Genomic DNA, 16,836 nt, shown 5'->3' on the forward strand with positions numbered 1-16,836 from the left:
CTTACAAAGTCCAGTTAAATGATATCCTACCTAATAAAAGGGTAATATGCAAATTGACAACACCTTCCCTATGCCTAAGCCATGCCCACCAGTCATGCCCACCAGCCAAACAGGGCGAGTATGCAAATAAACCCAACCAAGATGGCTATAGCCACAGAGAGCAAGGTTTCCCAGGCAACGGAGGAAGCCAAGCTTTCCGCCTGCCCTTGCTAGGCCTAAGCCTCCACTCAAGCTACAAAGTTTAAGTTATAGAAGGTAAACAAATGCCACAGAGCTGGAGAGAGGAGGCCAGCATTGCCCCCGGCAACGGAGAAAGCAGAGCTTTCCACACACCCTGGCCAGGCACAGGCCTCCGCTTAAGGCTACAGAGTTTCAATTATAGAAGGTGAATTAACCCCAACAGAAATGGCTGCCGGCCACGAAGCGAGCAGGAGGCTTGGCTCCGCTACGGGATACAAAGTTTCAATTGTAGAAGGTAAATAAATTCCAGATACCAGGGCCTCCTCTTGGGTCGCCAGGGGGCGTGGCTGGCCTGCAAACCACCATAGGCCCCTTGCTCAGGCAGCCCCATGCCCCAAGGGAACCCCCATCCGGGACACACTTCAGGGCAAACCAGCTGGCCCCCACCCCTGCACCAGGCCTCTATCCTATCTAATAAAAGAGTAATATGCAGATTGACCATCACTCCAACACACAATATGGATGCCCCCATGTGGTCAAAGATCCTGCCCCCATGTGGATACAGATGGCCACCACAAGATTGCCAGCAGGGGAGGGCAGTTGGGAGGCACCTGGCCTGCAAGGGAGGGCAGTTGAGAGGGACCCAGGCCTGCAAGGGAGGGCAGTTGAGAGGGACCCAGGCCTGCAAGGGAGGGAAGTTGGAGGCAATCAACCCTGCAGGGGAGGGCAGTTAGGGGTGACCAGGCCAGCAGAAGAAAGAAGTTGGGGGCAAACAGGTTGGCAGGGGAGCAGTTAGGCATCAATCAGGCTGGCAGCGGAGTGGTTAGGGGGTGATCAGGCTGGCAGGCAGAAGTGGTTAGGGGCAATCAGGAAGGCAGGCAGGCGAGCAGTTGGGAGCCAGCAGTCCTGGATTGTGAGAGGGATGTCTGACCAGGCCTAAAAGGGCAGTTGGACATCCCTCGAGGGGTCCCAGATTGGAGAGGGTACAGGCTGGGCTAAGGGACACCCTCCCTCTCTGTGCACGAATTTCGTGCAACGGGCCTCTAGTTTATAAATAAATCATAATATTATTATATTTTAGAGCTAGAAAAATAAGACTAGAGAGACTACTAACTTAATTTCTTCAGTTAACATTCTAGTAAATTAAGGCAGTTAGTCAATGGAAGAACCAGGACTAGAACCTAGGTCTCTTGATTTTTAGCCACTACAAGGCTAAGAAAAATTTAAGTTCATTGAATTTGTGCTAATTCGCATTTGATTAGGCAGAGGTCAGAATGGCAGGATGAGATTAAGGTCTCACAATCATTTCATTCATAGATTTCATAATACTGACCAAACTATAATCGGGGGATACAGATTGTGTTAGTTAGAGTTGGGCCAGTGTCTCATGTGTATCATTCTTATCAGTGATCCTAATGAAATCAGTGGACTAGCTTTGTCAATGCCAACTAAGCAGGGAAGAGGCATTGTGAGCACCATGGGAGACTAGATAACTTAACTGTGATAAATTTGGAAAGGGCTCTTACTGTATAAAAAGTGAAAGGAGGATCATGGAGCAACTGTAAGACTTCTTATGGAGCTAATGGAAAAAGAACAACAAACTATTGTATAACAAAGTCGTGACAAGACAAATAGAAATGAGATTAACTTCAATACAAGAATGAGATCTGATTCCATATACATGAAGGATTATTATACAAAGAAACACCACTTGTGTTCTATCACTAGAGAGGGAATAGAAAAAAAAATGAACTCAACTTTAGAATATAAGAATTATTTCACATATTCCACAAGGAAGGATTATTTAACTCGGCTGATTAAACTGAAATGAATTCCTAGAAGGAGATGGAACTCTCCATCAAGTTTAATTACCATTTGTTTAGAATGGTTTAAGAATGGTTCTTTAAAAAAAAAAAAAAAGAATGGTTCTGTTTAAAGGAAAGAAACTCTTATGGCTATTTCTGTTCATAGGATTATTAGAAACTTTGAGTTATTGGCAGTCAGGATTAAACCGTATTTAAAATATTTAATCACTTTTAGTTAGGAAAACTCATCTCCACTGAAAAAGTAAGAATTAAAATAGTACTTGATGATCTTATTTTTAGAAGTAGCATACTCTATTATTTCAAAAGCAGAAGCATACTAATAAAATATGTCATAAAATATTAAATATAACTTAGAAATAACTTAGTGCCACTTCTTTGTTTTATATGACATCAAAGACCAAGAATTTTATGTGTTTGGTTCAGAATGATTTAGTTATGAATAGAGCCAGCTCTATAAACTCACACTTCCATAGGCCAGCCCAGTAGTCATTCTACTACACAAAGCTGCCTCTAGTACTTCACATTGAATTTAAATACAATGCCATCTTAATAAAGATTGTAAAAGGGCAAAAAACAACATTGGTAGAATCACAGTAATTTGGAGAAAATAACCAGTATTTCTCAAAGGTGTTTTGGGTGTGAACACAACTTCATTGGGTGGAATTTCTGCACACTGTGGAATTTTAGCATCCTCATCCCTGTCCACTAAAAGTGCTGCAGCACTTCCAAGTCATTTGACAACCACAAATGCCATCACATTTCCAAATGATATATAAAGGAGAAGAGAAAACTATAGAGAACAGGATCTATAGGCCTACTTGGTCAGAACCCAAGAACCACTTTTAGTGACAGTTACCTGAATTATATATTTTTTTAAAATCTAAGAACACTCAGTCTTTTCAGAGATAACCTTACAAAGTAAAACTCTAAACTGACAGCAACTGTCACACACTCATTCCTAAATTGGGAGGGGGGGCTTGATTTTATTAAGCTACTTGCACTTCTTATATACTCTAAGAAGGTCAGCAACATGGTCAATCCTGGAATACAACTAAATCTACAAAAGGGTAGAGGTCCTAAAGAGTTTAATGTGAACATATTAACTAAAGCAACCACTTAGCTTGCCCAAAAGCTGTTGTTTACTCCAATTAAAAAAGAGGTTATAGCATGGATGTGTATGTTTATTTAAAAATACTTACAAGATCCAGTGCTGAACCGCCACCTAGGTATTCCATTATTATCCATAATTTTGATCCCTGCAAGAACCACAAAACAATGTATAATTATAAACCTGAGCATAACTAACATAAACATTAAATCTGATATACTATACTAATGTACTAGTTTTAAAAAACAGTACATTAAAGTTCGGTGTTTGGAACCCTGAATATTATTTTTTACATAGAACATTAAAAATTAAAGTAAAATTTTGAGACTTTATCCTCCTCGAAATTTAGTTAGCTTATGATATAGCTAAATAAGTAGCTAATTATTGTTTCTTATTATGGAACTATTAGCAATTTTTATAGTACCCAGAAAATACAAACTATAGCTTTAAATTATTATTTTGAATAATAATATTAAAGGGAAAAGAAAGATGCATTACAGAATGAGGAAGTAAATAGAAACCTGCAGAAATTTTGAATAGGAGTTCTGAGTGTTTTCATTCAATTTTCGAGTTTAAGGACCCTGGATATTTTGCCTTCTTTTAATTTTTGCTTTTTGTTTTTATGTACTTTACAACTTTATCCAGCCAAGATTAATGAATTTTTTTTAATAAACTTAGAACGTAGAAAGAATACCATCCCCTACTCAGGTAAACAGATAAGAGAAAGGGAGTATATAGCTTAAAAAGAATACGATTACTCCAGGTAGAGTTAACTTCACAGTAAGTTGTACAAGAACAAATGGGGTGCATAGAGAGAATGCATATATGTGAATTCCAAAACAGTTGTATACACACACACAAACACACCATTCAGCTCTATCAGATAAAAGTTGGAATAAACCATTATATCTTTTTCCTTCCTTCTTTCAACTATAGCTTGAAATACTAGGGACGCCTCTCTTTCCATACCACTTCATGAGTGGTATTCCCTGAATTGTTATGGGACCACAGAGTTGACTGGAAGAGAAATGTTTGGTTTTACTATACTGGCAAGTGTCAAGTTGAGATTGGATTGTGTTCCCAAAGTACATTTTTAAAGTAAGATATTTGGAATTTAGAAAGCAAGCATTTTCCCATAAAAATAATGTCTAGTTTCCTGGGGTATTCCCCAAAAGAAAATTTAATGTAAAGGTATCCATAGTACAGCAGGAAGAGTAGCAGAGAAACTACCTACTATTTACTATACAATAACAATGTTTCTATGGGGAAATATATATTCAGTGTGCTTAACTTGGGATGCTAGGAACACCTTTCTCAGCTTTACAACCCCAGATGTGGGATGAAGATTCTCCAACTATTGTCAGTAGCCCTCAAATTCTAAAATCCCTGAGTATTCATTCAAAATGTCCAAGGAGTTTAACTGAAAATGTGCAAGCATCTTCATGACGCTGGGGCCTTATCATGGCAGAGAATGGATTCCAGTAATATCATGATGAGTGTTTAGGTGACATTGCAGTGTGGAGAATGGGATGTGGCCTAGGGTTAGAGACCAGGGAGGGTGGGCTCCATTAATTTAAGATGAAAGGATTCCTCCTTTCTTTCTTGATGCTGATACTAGGATGTATAAGAGAAAGAGAGGAACAAAGCTCCCTCCCGCTAGTCTTGACATCCACTCTCTCCTGTCACAAAGGGCCAGCTTGACCTGAGGAAAGAAAGAGCTGAGAGTCTTTGATAACAGTAGTGTCTATAGAAGGAGAGAGAGAAAATAAATTCCCATTATGTTGATAAGGGGAGAGGAGTTCCAGGATTGTGTCTTGTAACTCATTTTATGTATAGAAACCAGGTATTCTGAACCTCAAAATTATGAAACTGATGTGTATTTTATATTCCTTTCAAGAGAAGAAAGGGCTTCTCACAACACTGTATAGCCTGAGATTTTTCTTTTGCACAAGTGTATTTCTAACAACTATTATATTCTACCTTATGAATTCAGAATGCTTCCCATTCACCTGAAATTTAAAAGAAAAATAAAGAATCTTATAAAACATTTTTATCTGTTTCTGCAGTTCTGCATGAATGAAAGCACCAGGTTTCCAAGGTACAAATTCAAAACAGAACTTTACCAACTTCTATTCTTCACCAAAAATATTCATATGAAGTTTAATATGTTATTAAAGTTATGACTAATTAACTTCTCAATCTGAAAAGAAGGCTTCCTCTTAGATTTTCCCCCCTCAGTGGAAGTAGAACCCTTCTGAGACAGGCAGAGAACCAGAACTGCCCAATAGCTTTTCTGTTTGCTTCCTTCTGATCACCACTTCCAGAGACAAGCCTCACTGGCGGATGGCCATAGGTCTGGACATTCAGAAGATTGCTAGGCAAGCATGAGTGCTGAAGCAAGGCCTGAGTGGGCATAGGCATAAATGGTGAGCTGGTGGGGTTCCTCCCTGCTCAAGGAAGCTTAACCCACAGAGGCTCTGTTTACCAGTTCCTTGGCCACAGCAGTTCTCAATAAAAAAACACCAATCACAAGCAAAACAAAATAAAAAATCTAGATTCTATGTTTTCATTCTTTTGGAGGGACTAAAACTTCTACCTTTGATTTCTGGTAAAAGATGTTTGTGTTGGAGAAAGCAAATAAGTATGTTTGGTTTGCTTTTAAAGAATTTAAAAAGCCAAGATGATGTCTACATTCTGGTTTACAATTCTAAAATAGCAAAGTGACTGGAAACCATAAACATACATCCTGTACATTTAAGCATTGGAAGTCTCTAGGAAAAACTCCACTTCTTCACTTATAAAATGATCCATACATTTTAAAAATGGGTCAGAGGAATAAGTTTAAAGTCCTGCATCAACATAGTTGGTCAGCTAAGTGTTAGGAAGTAGCTCCCTGTTCCAAAATTCAAACTGCCTAAAGAGCAAGTATTCTATAACTATACTATTTACTGAGGAGTGGTTGGAGTCTAGTGTTAACAAATTACTGGTGTCTAGAGTATCAACTCTGTTACCCCATGAGGCCTTTGAACCTCACTGTTTGCTGCTAAAGGCGACACTTGGCCAAAGGGGAGAGAAATGCTGTGAAATTTAGAATGCATTTGTTCATAGAAAATAGACTTAAAATACCCATTATTGGTATATGTATTTGAGAGATCATTATTATATATCAAGTACATGTTGAATGAAATGAGCTGGTCTATAACTCCAATAGCCAATCATGACATTGACCAGACAAATCAGCATATATAAGTAAAATAAGCTAGTCACCAAAGAACAAATGTATGATTTCACTTATATAAGGAAATTAAGGTAGTGAAATTCAGAGAAACAGAAATTAGGATGGTATTACCAAGGAGTGTAATGAGGAGAGAATGAGCACTTATTGTTTAATGTGTACAGTTCAAGTTGAGGAATATTAAAAAGTTCTGGAGATGGATGGTGGTGATAGTTGTACAACAAACAATGTACTTAATGCCACAGAATTGCACACTTAAAATTATTAAAACCATAAAATTTGTGATGTGTATTTTACCAGGATAAAAAAAATAGAATGTAGCATAGCCTTAACCTGTTGGATCAGTTGGTTGGAACGTCGTCTTGTACAACAAAGGGTTGTGGGTAAGATTCCCAGTCAGGGCACATACCTAGGTTGTGGCTTCAATCTCTGGTTGGAGCATACAGGAGGCAACCAATTGATGTCTCTCTCTCTCTCTCTCTCTCTCTCTCTCTCTCTCTCTCCCTCCCTCCCTCCCTCTCTCTCTCTCCCTCCCTCTAAAAACTGATGAACATGTCCTTGAGTGAGAATAACAAAACAAAAAAATAATGTAAAATTTTATAGAACTTCAAGTGACAGTAGAGATCATCTTACCATCTCTTAACTGTTTTATTTCAGTTTAGAATTCTTGTCTATACCCCACCTTCACATCCCAACCTCCATCAAAATCATACTCAGGACTTAGTTCAAATACTACTCCCCAGTTTTGGGGTTATTGCACTTTATGTACCACAAATAAGTGAATAATATGAGGCAAGTTAGATGTACATATCTGGAGCTAAGGAGAGAGGCTGGAACCAGAGACATGAATTTAGACATTGTCAGAATAAAGTGGATGAGACTGACCAGGGAAAATATGTATAATGACAGCAATACACATAAGTAAATATCTGTTGAATTGAACCTCATATGGGGCTTCATAGAAGTGTGTTATGTGAAGTTTAAAGTTATGCTTATTTTGAAAAGCAAGAAAAACGTAAGGAGAAAAATTTTCCCTCCTTAATTTCCTTCAAGTATGTTTTAAAAAGTTCTGGACATTGACAACAGTATGGTAATTACCATGGTGAGGGGGGTGGGAAGAGGTAGAGAAAGGTATATGGGGTATAAATGGCGATGGAAGGAGACTTGGCTGGGGTGGTGAATACACAATACAATGTGCAGATGATGTGTTGTTGAATTGTGCACCTGAAACCAGTATAATTTTGTTAATTAGTGACACCCTAATAAAGTCCATATAAAGGAAATGAACATAACAAAGGAAAACTCATTATTTTTAAAGAATATTCCAGAAACATTCACCCAACCCTGAAATTATGTACATTATGCACACACACAAGTCTCAGGAAAAATGAGGAGGCTACAAAATTGTAGAGACTCTATTCTGGAATATTTTACTTAAATCATTCCATTATTTTTTAAAAAAATAAATATTAGTGGTGGTAGTATCTGGAGGGGAGCATATTTCCTTAACATAAACAGAAATCTAAATCTAAAGGCATTTTTGAACAGCAAATAAAGGCATGATTCAAATTCTATTCAATGCCTGAGTAAGTTTCATTTTAATATTTACATTGAACTAGAAAAATATTTAAAGATTATAAAAGATTCTTCCAGTATTATGAGATCAGAAAGGAAGGGTTTGCTTATTTTAGTACACTTTATAAAGACTAACTTTGTTTCTCAAGAAAATCTGCAGTGAACTAAAATTAAAGGAAAATACTGTGGTCATACTGATGTGTTTGTCTGGTTTTTACTCTTGTTTTTAAAAACGAAGTTATACAGTGAGCTCAGTCAAAATGAACACCAGTACATTTTTTCATGTCTCAAAAAAAATCATTACAACTGCACACAGTTCCAAAGAGCATATAATTTTCTCTCGAAAGCAATAACTTTTCCTTCAGCATACAGTGATTTCTTGGTTATGTATAGTATCCTGTGTAAGGACAACATAAGAAAACCACATATCCTACTCTACTCAATTGACTTTACTCACAAAATTCCCCATGTCATCTGAAATGGAAGGATGGGTCACAATAAGAACATAAGTTGATTGATAATGCAGTTCCCAGATGGTATTTAAAGTATGCAGCCTTGAATTACAATGACTTCATTAAACAGAACCCTGTTATAATTGATACAATTTTACTTAAAAAATACAAGCCCACAGAACCACACTATGTTTTAATATAAATGGAAAGTAAACAAGTTGGTCAATTTAAGAAAATAATTTAAATAAAACATATTAAAATGCTATAAAATCATAAGACATTTCTTTTTTGTGTATATGTGTACATATATATAGAGTTAATACATATATGTTTATTTACTTTAAGGTAAATATATTCAGGATACAAATCATATCAGCCAGCTGTGAATTTCAACAATTTTATCATGAAATGACATGTTTCTTAAAGTAACATCATGGACTTTACTTAATGATGGGTAAAAGAAATAAAAATAATTCTGTTTAATCCTTGAAGAAGACATCTTAGATAATGGTTTTATGTCATTAACTGGTGCTGAGAACATTCTACAGTCAAGATTTGGATAAGAACTATCAGTTTTATTTGCTTAAAAATTAAGTATTTATTGGGTGACTGGTACATGTAAACCATGAGGGAAATTTTTTTAAAAGGTGAAATATTACGAATATATGAGAGTACTAAATATGAACAAAGACTATAAGCAACCAATAAAGCAGTCAATACCATTTCAGTACCCATTTTCATTATAATATAGAATAGCTCATTTTAAATAGGGCTTATTTAATATTTTAAGTTAGTTATCAAAAATAGCTTATCTATACCTAAAAAATAGAAAGGGTCTGGAATTACCAGGATTCAATACAGGAAGAGTAATCCAGAATGAACAAACAACAAGGAAAATAAAAACACATACATATACACAACAGATTCTTGGGGCTGTGTATAACCAAGGCTGCTATGGGAATTAGGAGGGAGACATAAAACTACTGAGATTGAGTGACCCTAGGATTATTGAAAAAGAACCTTACCACTAAATAAGCTTTCTATATAATTATTTACATAGTAAAATGGAGTAATGGTTCACTGTAAGAAGTAAATTGAACAGAAATTGCCAGCAGAAACACCTTTTCTAGGAAGCCTTTCTTGAAGCCTTCACCCTCCCCTCCAAAAAAGGATAGAAGTGACTACTTGCTTACTTGTGCTCTACTTGTGCCTTATACATACTTAATAACAAAATTGGCCTATTTTTAGTGCAATATGGGATGGTGAGCTCCTTAATGGCAGTAGTGAGTTGTTCATTTTTACATCTAGCATTTAGTAAAGTATACGATACATAGTGACTATTTGGCTGTTTAATGATTCATTCTCCTACGCATTCTTTGCACATTCATCTAATTCATGTAATCCTATCTAATAAAGAGGGAATATGCTAATTAACCACCACACCCTCACAAGATGGTGGTGCCCACAGCCACAAGATGGCAGTGCCCAGTCCCCTCAGCCCTGCCTCATCCAGCCGGAGTCCCCCAGTCCCCTCAGCCCTGCCTCATCCAGCCAGAGTCCCCCAGTCCCCTCAGCCCCGCAGGGGAAGGCAGTTGGGGGCAATCGGGCTGGCAGGGGAGGGCAGTTGGAGGTGATCAGGCCAGCAGGGGAGGGCAATTAGGGACTATCATGCTGGCAGGGGAGCAGTTAGGCGTCAATCAGGCCAGCAGGGGAGCAGTTAGGGGGCTATCAGGCTGGCAGGTAGAGTGGCTAGGGGCAATCACACAGGCAGGTGAGTGGTTAGGAGCCAGCAGTCCCAGATTGCAAGAGGGATGTCCGACTGCCAGTTTAGGCCTGATCCCACAGGAGTCCCAGATTGGAGAGGGTGCGGGCTGGGCTGAGGGACACCTTTCCCCCCCACCCCGCCCCATGCACGAATTTCATGCACCTGGCCGCTAGTATTAGAATAAATCAAACTTTGTAAAAAGGCAGGAAAATTGTTAATGAATTTCTATATCTTTAGATAGGTTATCCTAGGGCTTATTTGGTAAGCATAACATAAAAATATAGCATTAATTTTTATGTAGGTTAACAGCTTGAGAAGTTATAAACATACCCCTTTTGGCTTAGAAATAGATAAAGAAAAAAAATTGAACAAAACAAACCCTCCCCCACCCCACGTAAACCCTGAAAAGCAAAGAGCTAACAGTGCCTTTCATTGAAAAATTTCAACACCAAGAAAATAAATTTTAATTTTAACATAATTTAAACTCTAACCTAAGCTATTTTTGTATTTATGCTTCACATTCAATAGACACAAATTGAACTTCTAACTCTGGAACCCAGGAACTCATGGATTTACTAACTAAACAGTTTTCTGTTATGCAGTAACATCTCCATCTGCTGGAACTTTGGGTGTCTGTTAATTCCACGATCCTAGAAATTAAAAATCCATTTTTTGGAGGGGTGGAGAAGGGAACAGATATTATTCAATTTCATTTAAACAAACATTTATCACTTGTGTAAGATATGCCATGCCCTGTGCTAAGTAGTGTAAAAAATCAAGACTAGTTGAGCTAATCTCCCTGCCATCACAGAGCTCACAATCTGGAGGGAGAGAGAGGTGTGTAAATAACCACCAAACCTCAATGGAGTAAGTTACAGACTTACATATTCTATAAATTCTGAGGTTGAGACAGACGGGACCATTGAGAATAATCTGTGAAAGCACTGGGGGAAAGTTCTTTCTTAACAAAGGATATGTCTCAAGGACCAGCTGCATTTCTGCTCCTCCATCAATCCAAAAGTTCAGGTGTGGGAAAAATGATGCAGCTGAGTACTGGGATATATTGAGGATACAGCTGCTAGGTCTATACAAATTCTATTTGGCACTATAAATGGGGCTGGATTCTGCCTGGAAGCCAAAGACTGCCAAATCCCAATTTAAGATATTGCATTTTTAAAAAAGAATTAAAAAAGAAAGGAAAACTTATAATGAAAATACATTGACAAATAATATAGCACACACATTACCTTTAAATAAGATCCATAGTATTTTGTTACATATGAGCTGTCACACTGACTCAAAACAGTTATTTCTTGCTGAATGTCTTCAATTTCATCTTCAGCTTCCTCGAGGTCTATGATTTTAATAGCAACCACTTGCTGGGTACGGTTATCAATTCCTTTGAAAACTTCTCCAAAGGAGCCTTTTCCAATGCGTTCTAATTTTGTGAACAGTTCTTCTGGATCAGCTATATTATTCTAAGAGGAGGGAAAGAAAGAAAAGGAATAACACAAATGTTTTGCATCAATTCTTTTAAATGAAGGAAAATAAATCATATAGGACATTAACACATTTTTAAAAAACATACAAATTCCCTTGACTCTTCAAATGTGCTTTGTTATAACAACAGTAACTCCAAATGGTGAGCTAGTCCATATTCTACTGGATCACACACATTCACTGGGCTTCCTTTCCTTAATCCTGCTACTACAAACAATCCTATACAACAAATGTTGTCTCTGAAGCCTCCAAAGGGCCAGACATGTTTTAGAGTAAAGCAGCTGGCTATAGATAGTTTGCACATTAATGCTATGATAGCTATAGTGAGAGCACTCTTAAACTAAGTTATAGGTAGGTGAATCATTAAAAATTCTATCATTCTACCAGCAATATGTTACTTTTTAATTATCCTTTTATACTTCTCCAATTTGGACAACTCAATCAGCCTCACCTATTAGTATACTTCTAAACCACCATGTAAACAACACAGAACACAAAAGACTCAATCTACAAGTCTCATTTTTTTTTCTTGTTTTTAAAAAATCTTTATTGTTGAAAATATTACATAGGTCCTCCTTTCATTTTTTTCTTTACTTGAGATCTTATCCACATGCAATGTTCTCATCAATTACTGAAATAATATTCTATGCCTTTATCATTATAATTGCTAGTACTCATCAGGAAATGGTAATATATTGAACTTTCACAACTTATCTCACAGTGGAAATCCAGAGTAAGTCCACATAAAATTTGTAGTCAAGCATATGTTTTAATAAATGTATAGGCATGACTTAGATTTATAAATCACTGTCCTTTCCTGGTTCAAAATTATCCTTTATCTTATCATATACAACTTTTAACTAAAATGTTATGCCCACAAGACAACCTTTATATGCCTACTTAAACTCATATTGCTTAATAGTGTACATACTTCTAATCAAGTAGAACACAAGATCTATAAACCTCCCCAAAAGGCACGTTATTAATTTATATTTAAGTGATTTATTACACTGTACCTAAAACTTTACTTTTAGTTCCTTCAAAATATAGGAGAATATTAGCTAGTTCTGGTAGCTATCTATATTTAATTTGACAGTTGAACCCAGATCATTTGTTCATTTACAACTTTACCTAGTCATCAATTTGAGAAGACAATTATAGAGTTAGCATGTTCCCTTATGTCTTCTTCTATTACACAAAGTAATCATTAAAGTTCACTTTTTTCTCTCATCAAATTCTCTGCACCATTATAACCAAATAGATTCACTATCGCTCCAGTAAACTAATTTTGAGTAACTTGAAAACTTATAATTGCCTTACAATTTCTTTCACCAACTTTTCTTTTTTCCAACATGCTTAAATAGTTTGCACATGACCTGCTTATTTTATAAACTTCCACATATTCCTGGGTTGGATATTTTCCATTTCTAAAAGTTGTACTTTCTATGTAGTAGTCTTTTTGATGTTGCAAGCTATTTGTTATCCTCACCCCACCTACAGAACCCACATGAAATAAATATATCTTGATTTTCCCATATAGGCTTTTAAAAATGGTTTAGACTTTCAGTAGGTTGAAATGCCTTTTTAATGCTCACACTTTTTTATAATATGTTCCCCCAACACTTCAGTACTCTCATTATTGATGTCATTGGTATTCTCTTTCTTACCAAGACATTGTACTTCATTGTGATTACTATTACATAGTAGCTAAACCAAAGGTACCTCTCTTCCAACTTTTCGTGATGGTTCTTGTCTTTCCAGTACCTTGTGGCAAAAACAAAACAAAAGCTTTGTCAAACAGCTTGGTGACAGGTTCATCACCCTATTACTTCCTAAATTCAGTAGATTGGAAAAAGATAAAGAAAAAAGCTTCCAGTCTTTCTGACATAACTATAAAACAAATCTAAAAATTGGAAATATACCATAATTTAAAAATACATAGTATGTACTTTCTGATACACTGTCAACTAGGAAGTAGATTAACCTTGGTTGTAGAGAACATTTTATGCTCTACATAACAAAAAATGTTGTTGTATTAAATCCTAATCTTCCTTCTTTCTTTCCTCCCTCCCTCCCTCCCTCCCTCCCTCCCTCCCTCCCCACACCCTTCCTCCCTCCCTCCCTTCCTCCCTCCCTTCCTTCCTTCCTTCCTTCCTTCCTTCCTTCCTTCCTTCCTTCCTTCCTTCCTTCCTTCCTTCCTTCCTTCCTTCCTTCCTTCTTTTTAAATTAAATTTATTGGGGTGACATTGGTTAATATGATCATATAGGTTTTAGGTGTGGGTTTCTGTTATAAAATCTGTATATTGCACCATGTGCCCACCACCTAAAGTCAAATCTTCTCCTGTCACCTCATGTTAGGACCCCTTTCTCCCCGACCCCCTTCCCTCTGCCAACCACCACTCTGCTGTTTGTGTTCATATGTTTCATATCCCACATATGAGTGAAGTCATATGGTTCTTAGCTTTTTCTGTCTGATTTATTTCACTTAGCATAATGTTCTCAAGGTCCATCCATGTTGTTGCAAATGGTAAGAATGCCTTCTTTTTTATAGCAGCATAGTATCCCATTGTGTAGATGTACCACTTTCTTCTAATCCACTCATCTGCTGATGGGCATTTAGGATGTTTCCAAATCTTAGCTATGGTGAATTGTGCTGCTATGAACATAGGGGTGCATATATCCTTTCTGATTGGTGTTTCTGTTTTCTTGGGATATATTCCTAGAAGTGGGATTATTGGGTCAAATGGAAGTTCCATTTTTAATTTTTTGAGGAAATGCCATACTGTTTTCCACAGTTGCTGTACCAGTCTTCATTCCCACCAGCAGTGCACGAAGGTTCCTTTTTCTTTGCAGCCTCTCCAGCACTTTTTGTTTGTTGATTTGTTGATGATAGCCATTCTAACCTCATTGTTATTTTGATTTGCATCTCTCAGAAGATTAGTGACTTTGAGCACATTTTCACATGTCTCTTGGCCTTCTGTATGTCCACTTTCCAAAAGTGTCTATCTAGGTCCTTTGCCCTTTTTGTGATTGGTTGTTTATCTTCTTTTTGTTAAGTTGTATGAGCTCCCTATAAATTTTGGAGATTAAACCCTTATTGGAGATAACATTGGCAAATATGTTCTCCCATGCAGTGGGCTTTCTTGTTGTTTTGTTGATGGTTTCTTGATTTGTCCAATCTTATTCACATCACTCTTCTACAGAGCCTCTAAGAAAGTCAAGTCAGTTTCCTTCCCACTCAAATTAAATATTCTTTTAAGACTATGAAAAATTCCCAGATCTTTCTATTGCTACTGTAAGATTGCAGTTTACTATTATATCTATATTTGTAATACCTTCTCAAAGCTGTATCTCAGGAAGGAGCTCTAAGTTCTAAAGCAGCAAATAGGAAGAAAGGCTAATTAACATCATATTGATTTACAATGAATGGTAGCCAATTTATTATAAAAACAGGTCTGTGAAAATAAAAATCTCACAGATCCACCTCAGAACATTCACATTATTCTTTGACTATCTTTATCTTTCCTTTGCTTGAAATTGATCTCTTTAGCTGTAAGCACATTGTTAAAAATTTAGGTCTGAAGCAGAGGTATCATTACTATTAACAAAACAACAATGATAACAATAACCTTTTAGTATGGAAATACTCTTAGGAAGTCCAAAAGGTAAAAACATAAGATGATCATTTTGTTTGTCCCCTGTGTAAAGTCAGGGGCAGATGAAAGAAGACTACTTGCATACTTAAATCACAAAATCAGTAGGTGAAAGAACTTTTGAAGGTTCTCTAAGTGCCCTCCAGTCCTGGCTGCAGGTAAGAATCACCAATACAACTTTTTAAATGCAGATACCTAGGACTCATTCCAAAACTACTGATTCAGAATCTCTGAAATTGGGCCCAGCAATCAGTATGTTTTTTAAAAGTACTCCAAACTATTTTGCATATAGTCGTTTTGGCCCCAGTTTTAAGATTAGCACTTGGGAACCAGTAAGCAGACAGATATTGAATTTGTATTGTTGATTATATGGAACTCATTACCACTATTTTTTTCCAGGCAAGCCTGTGGCTCTCTTCTAACTTTGAATGTTAAGAGGACAACTTGGAAATTAAAATAAAACCAATAACACCTTAATATTTATATATATGTACCTATATTTTAAAAATTAGGTCTTCAATACTTTTATATGGGCACATCTCTACCAGTAAAATTACCCTAAAATAAGACAAGAAACAATATTTACCAAAATATACACAATATGTTCTCTACATTTTGAATATGTACTCTTGAACTTTAAAAATTTTTAATTGATTTCAGAGAGGAAGGGAGAGGGAGAGAGAGATAGAAACATCAATGATGAGAATCATTGATTGGCTGCCTCCTGCACGCACCCTAGTGGGGATGGAGCCCGCAAACCGGGCATGTGCCCTTGACTGGAATCAAACCCAGGATCCTTCAGTCCACAGGCTGACACTCTATCCACTGAGCCAAACCAGCAAGGACTCTTGAACTTTTTTTTTTTTTAACCCAGCATAATAGCTTAAGATTTAATGGATGACAGTTTTGAGGTAACAGTCAACATTGACAAAGAGTAAAAGTTTAGTTCTAGTTAGCTAGTAGAAAATGGGTAAAAACTGTGGAGGGCGATGTAGGGGAGAAAAAAAACGTCTCCTCAACCTTCTTAGGGTCCCTGGTTGGATCTGAACATTAAACTGACAAAGACAGATGAACAGAAGAAAAGTATATAAATCTATTTAACATAAGTTTTACATGACACCAGAGCCTCCATAAGGAAATAAAGACTCAAGAAATTGTTAAACCCGTGTGTTTTTGTTAGGTTTGATGAAGACTGGAAATCTGTAGAAAGATGTGAGCTAAGTGTCATAAACTGAGGGAAACTTAGCAAGGCCTATTTGTTCAGATTCTTCTTGGTGTCTCCCTGTCTTTGGAGATACGGATGCTTCTTTTCTCCTAGTATAGGGAGAGTCCCTGTCACAGAGGGTCTTAAGACCAGTTTCAGGAAGAAGAGCAGGAGGGTATGTGGGGAGGGTGGTGTGGGATAACAAGTGAAGTAACCTTTCTTCTTCTGTCATTTTTTCAAACTCCTTCAGTTTCAAATATCCAATATGCCATAGTGCCATATTTTGAGGTAGCCTGTCCTGAACCCCATCAGGAGGCATTAAGAATAGGTGATCAGGA

At 36.9% G+C, this 16,836-nt stretch overlaps 1 protein-coding gene across 1 annotated transcript in view; it reads right to left on the bottom strand.

Moving 5' to 3' along the window:
• STK26 (serine/threonine kinase 26) overlaps positions 1 to 16,836 on the bottom strand; it is a 57,802-nt gene that overhangs the window by 11,358 nt on the left and 29,608 nt on the right. Inside the window, exons 3-4 of the mRNA XM_079765871.1 lie at positions 11,389 to 11,619; positions 3,206 to 3,262 (exon numbers count right to left, since the gene is read on the bottom strand). Coding sequence (XP_079621997.1) covers positions 3,206 to 3,262; positions 11,389 to 11,619 — 288 coding nt within the window. The remainder of the gene's footprint in view (positions 1 to 3,205; positions 3,263 to 11,388; positions 11,620 to 16,836) is intronic.

Source organism: Cnephaeus nilssonii, assembly GCF_951640355.1.
Source record: "Cnephaeus nilssonii genome assembly, chromosome: X".
NCBI lineage: Eukaryota > Metazoa > Chordata > Mammalia > Chiroptera > Vespertilionidae > Cnephaeus > Cnephaeus nilssonii.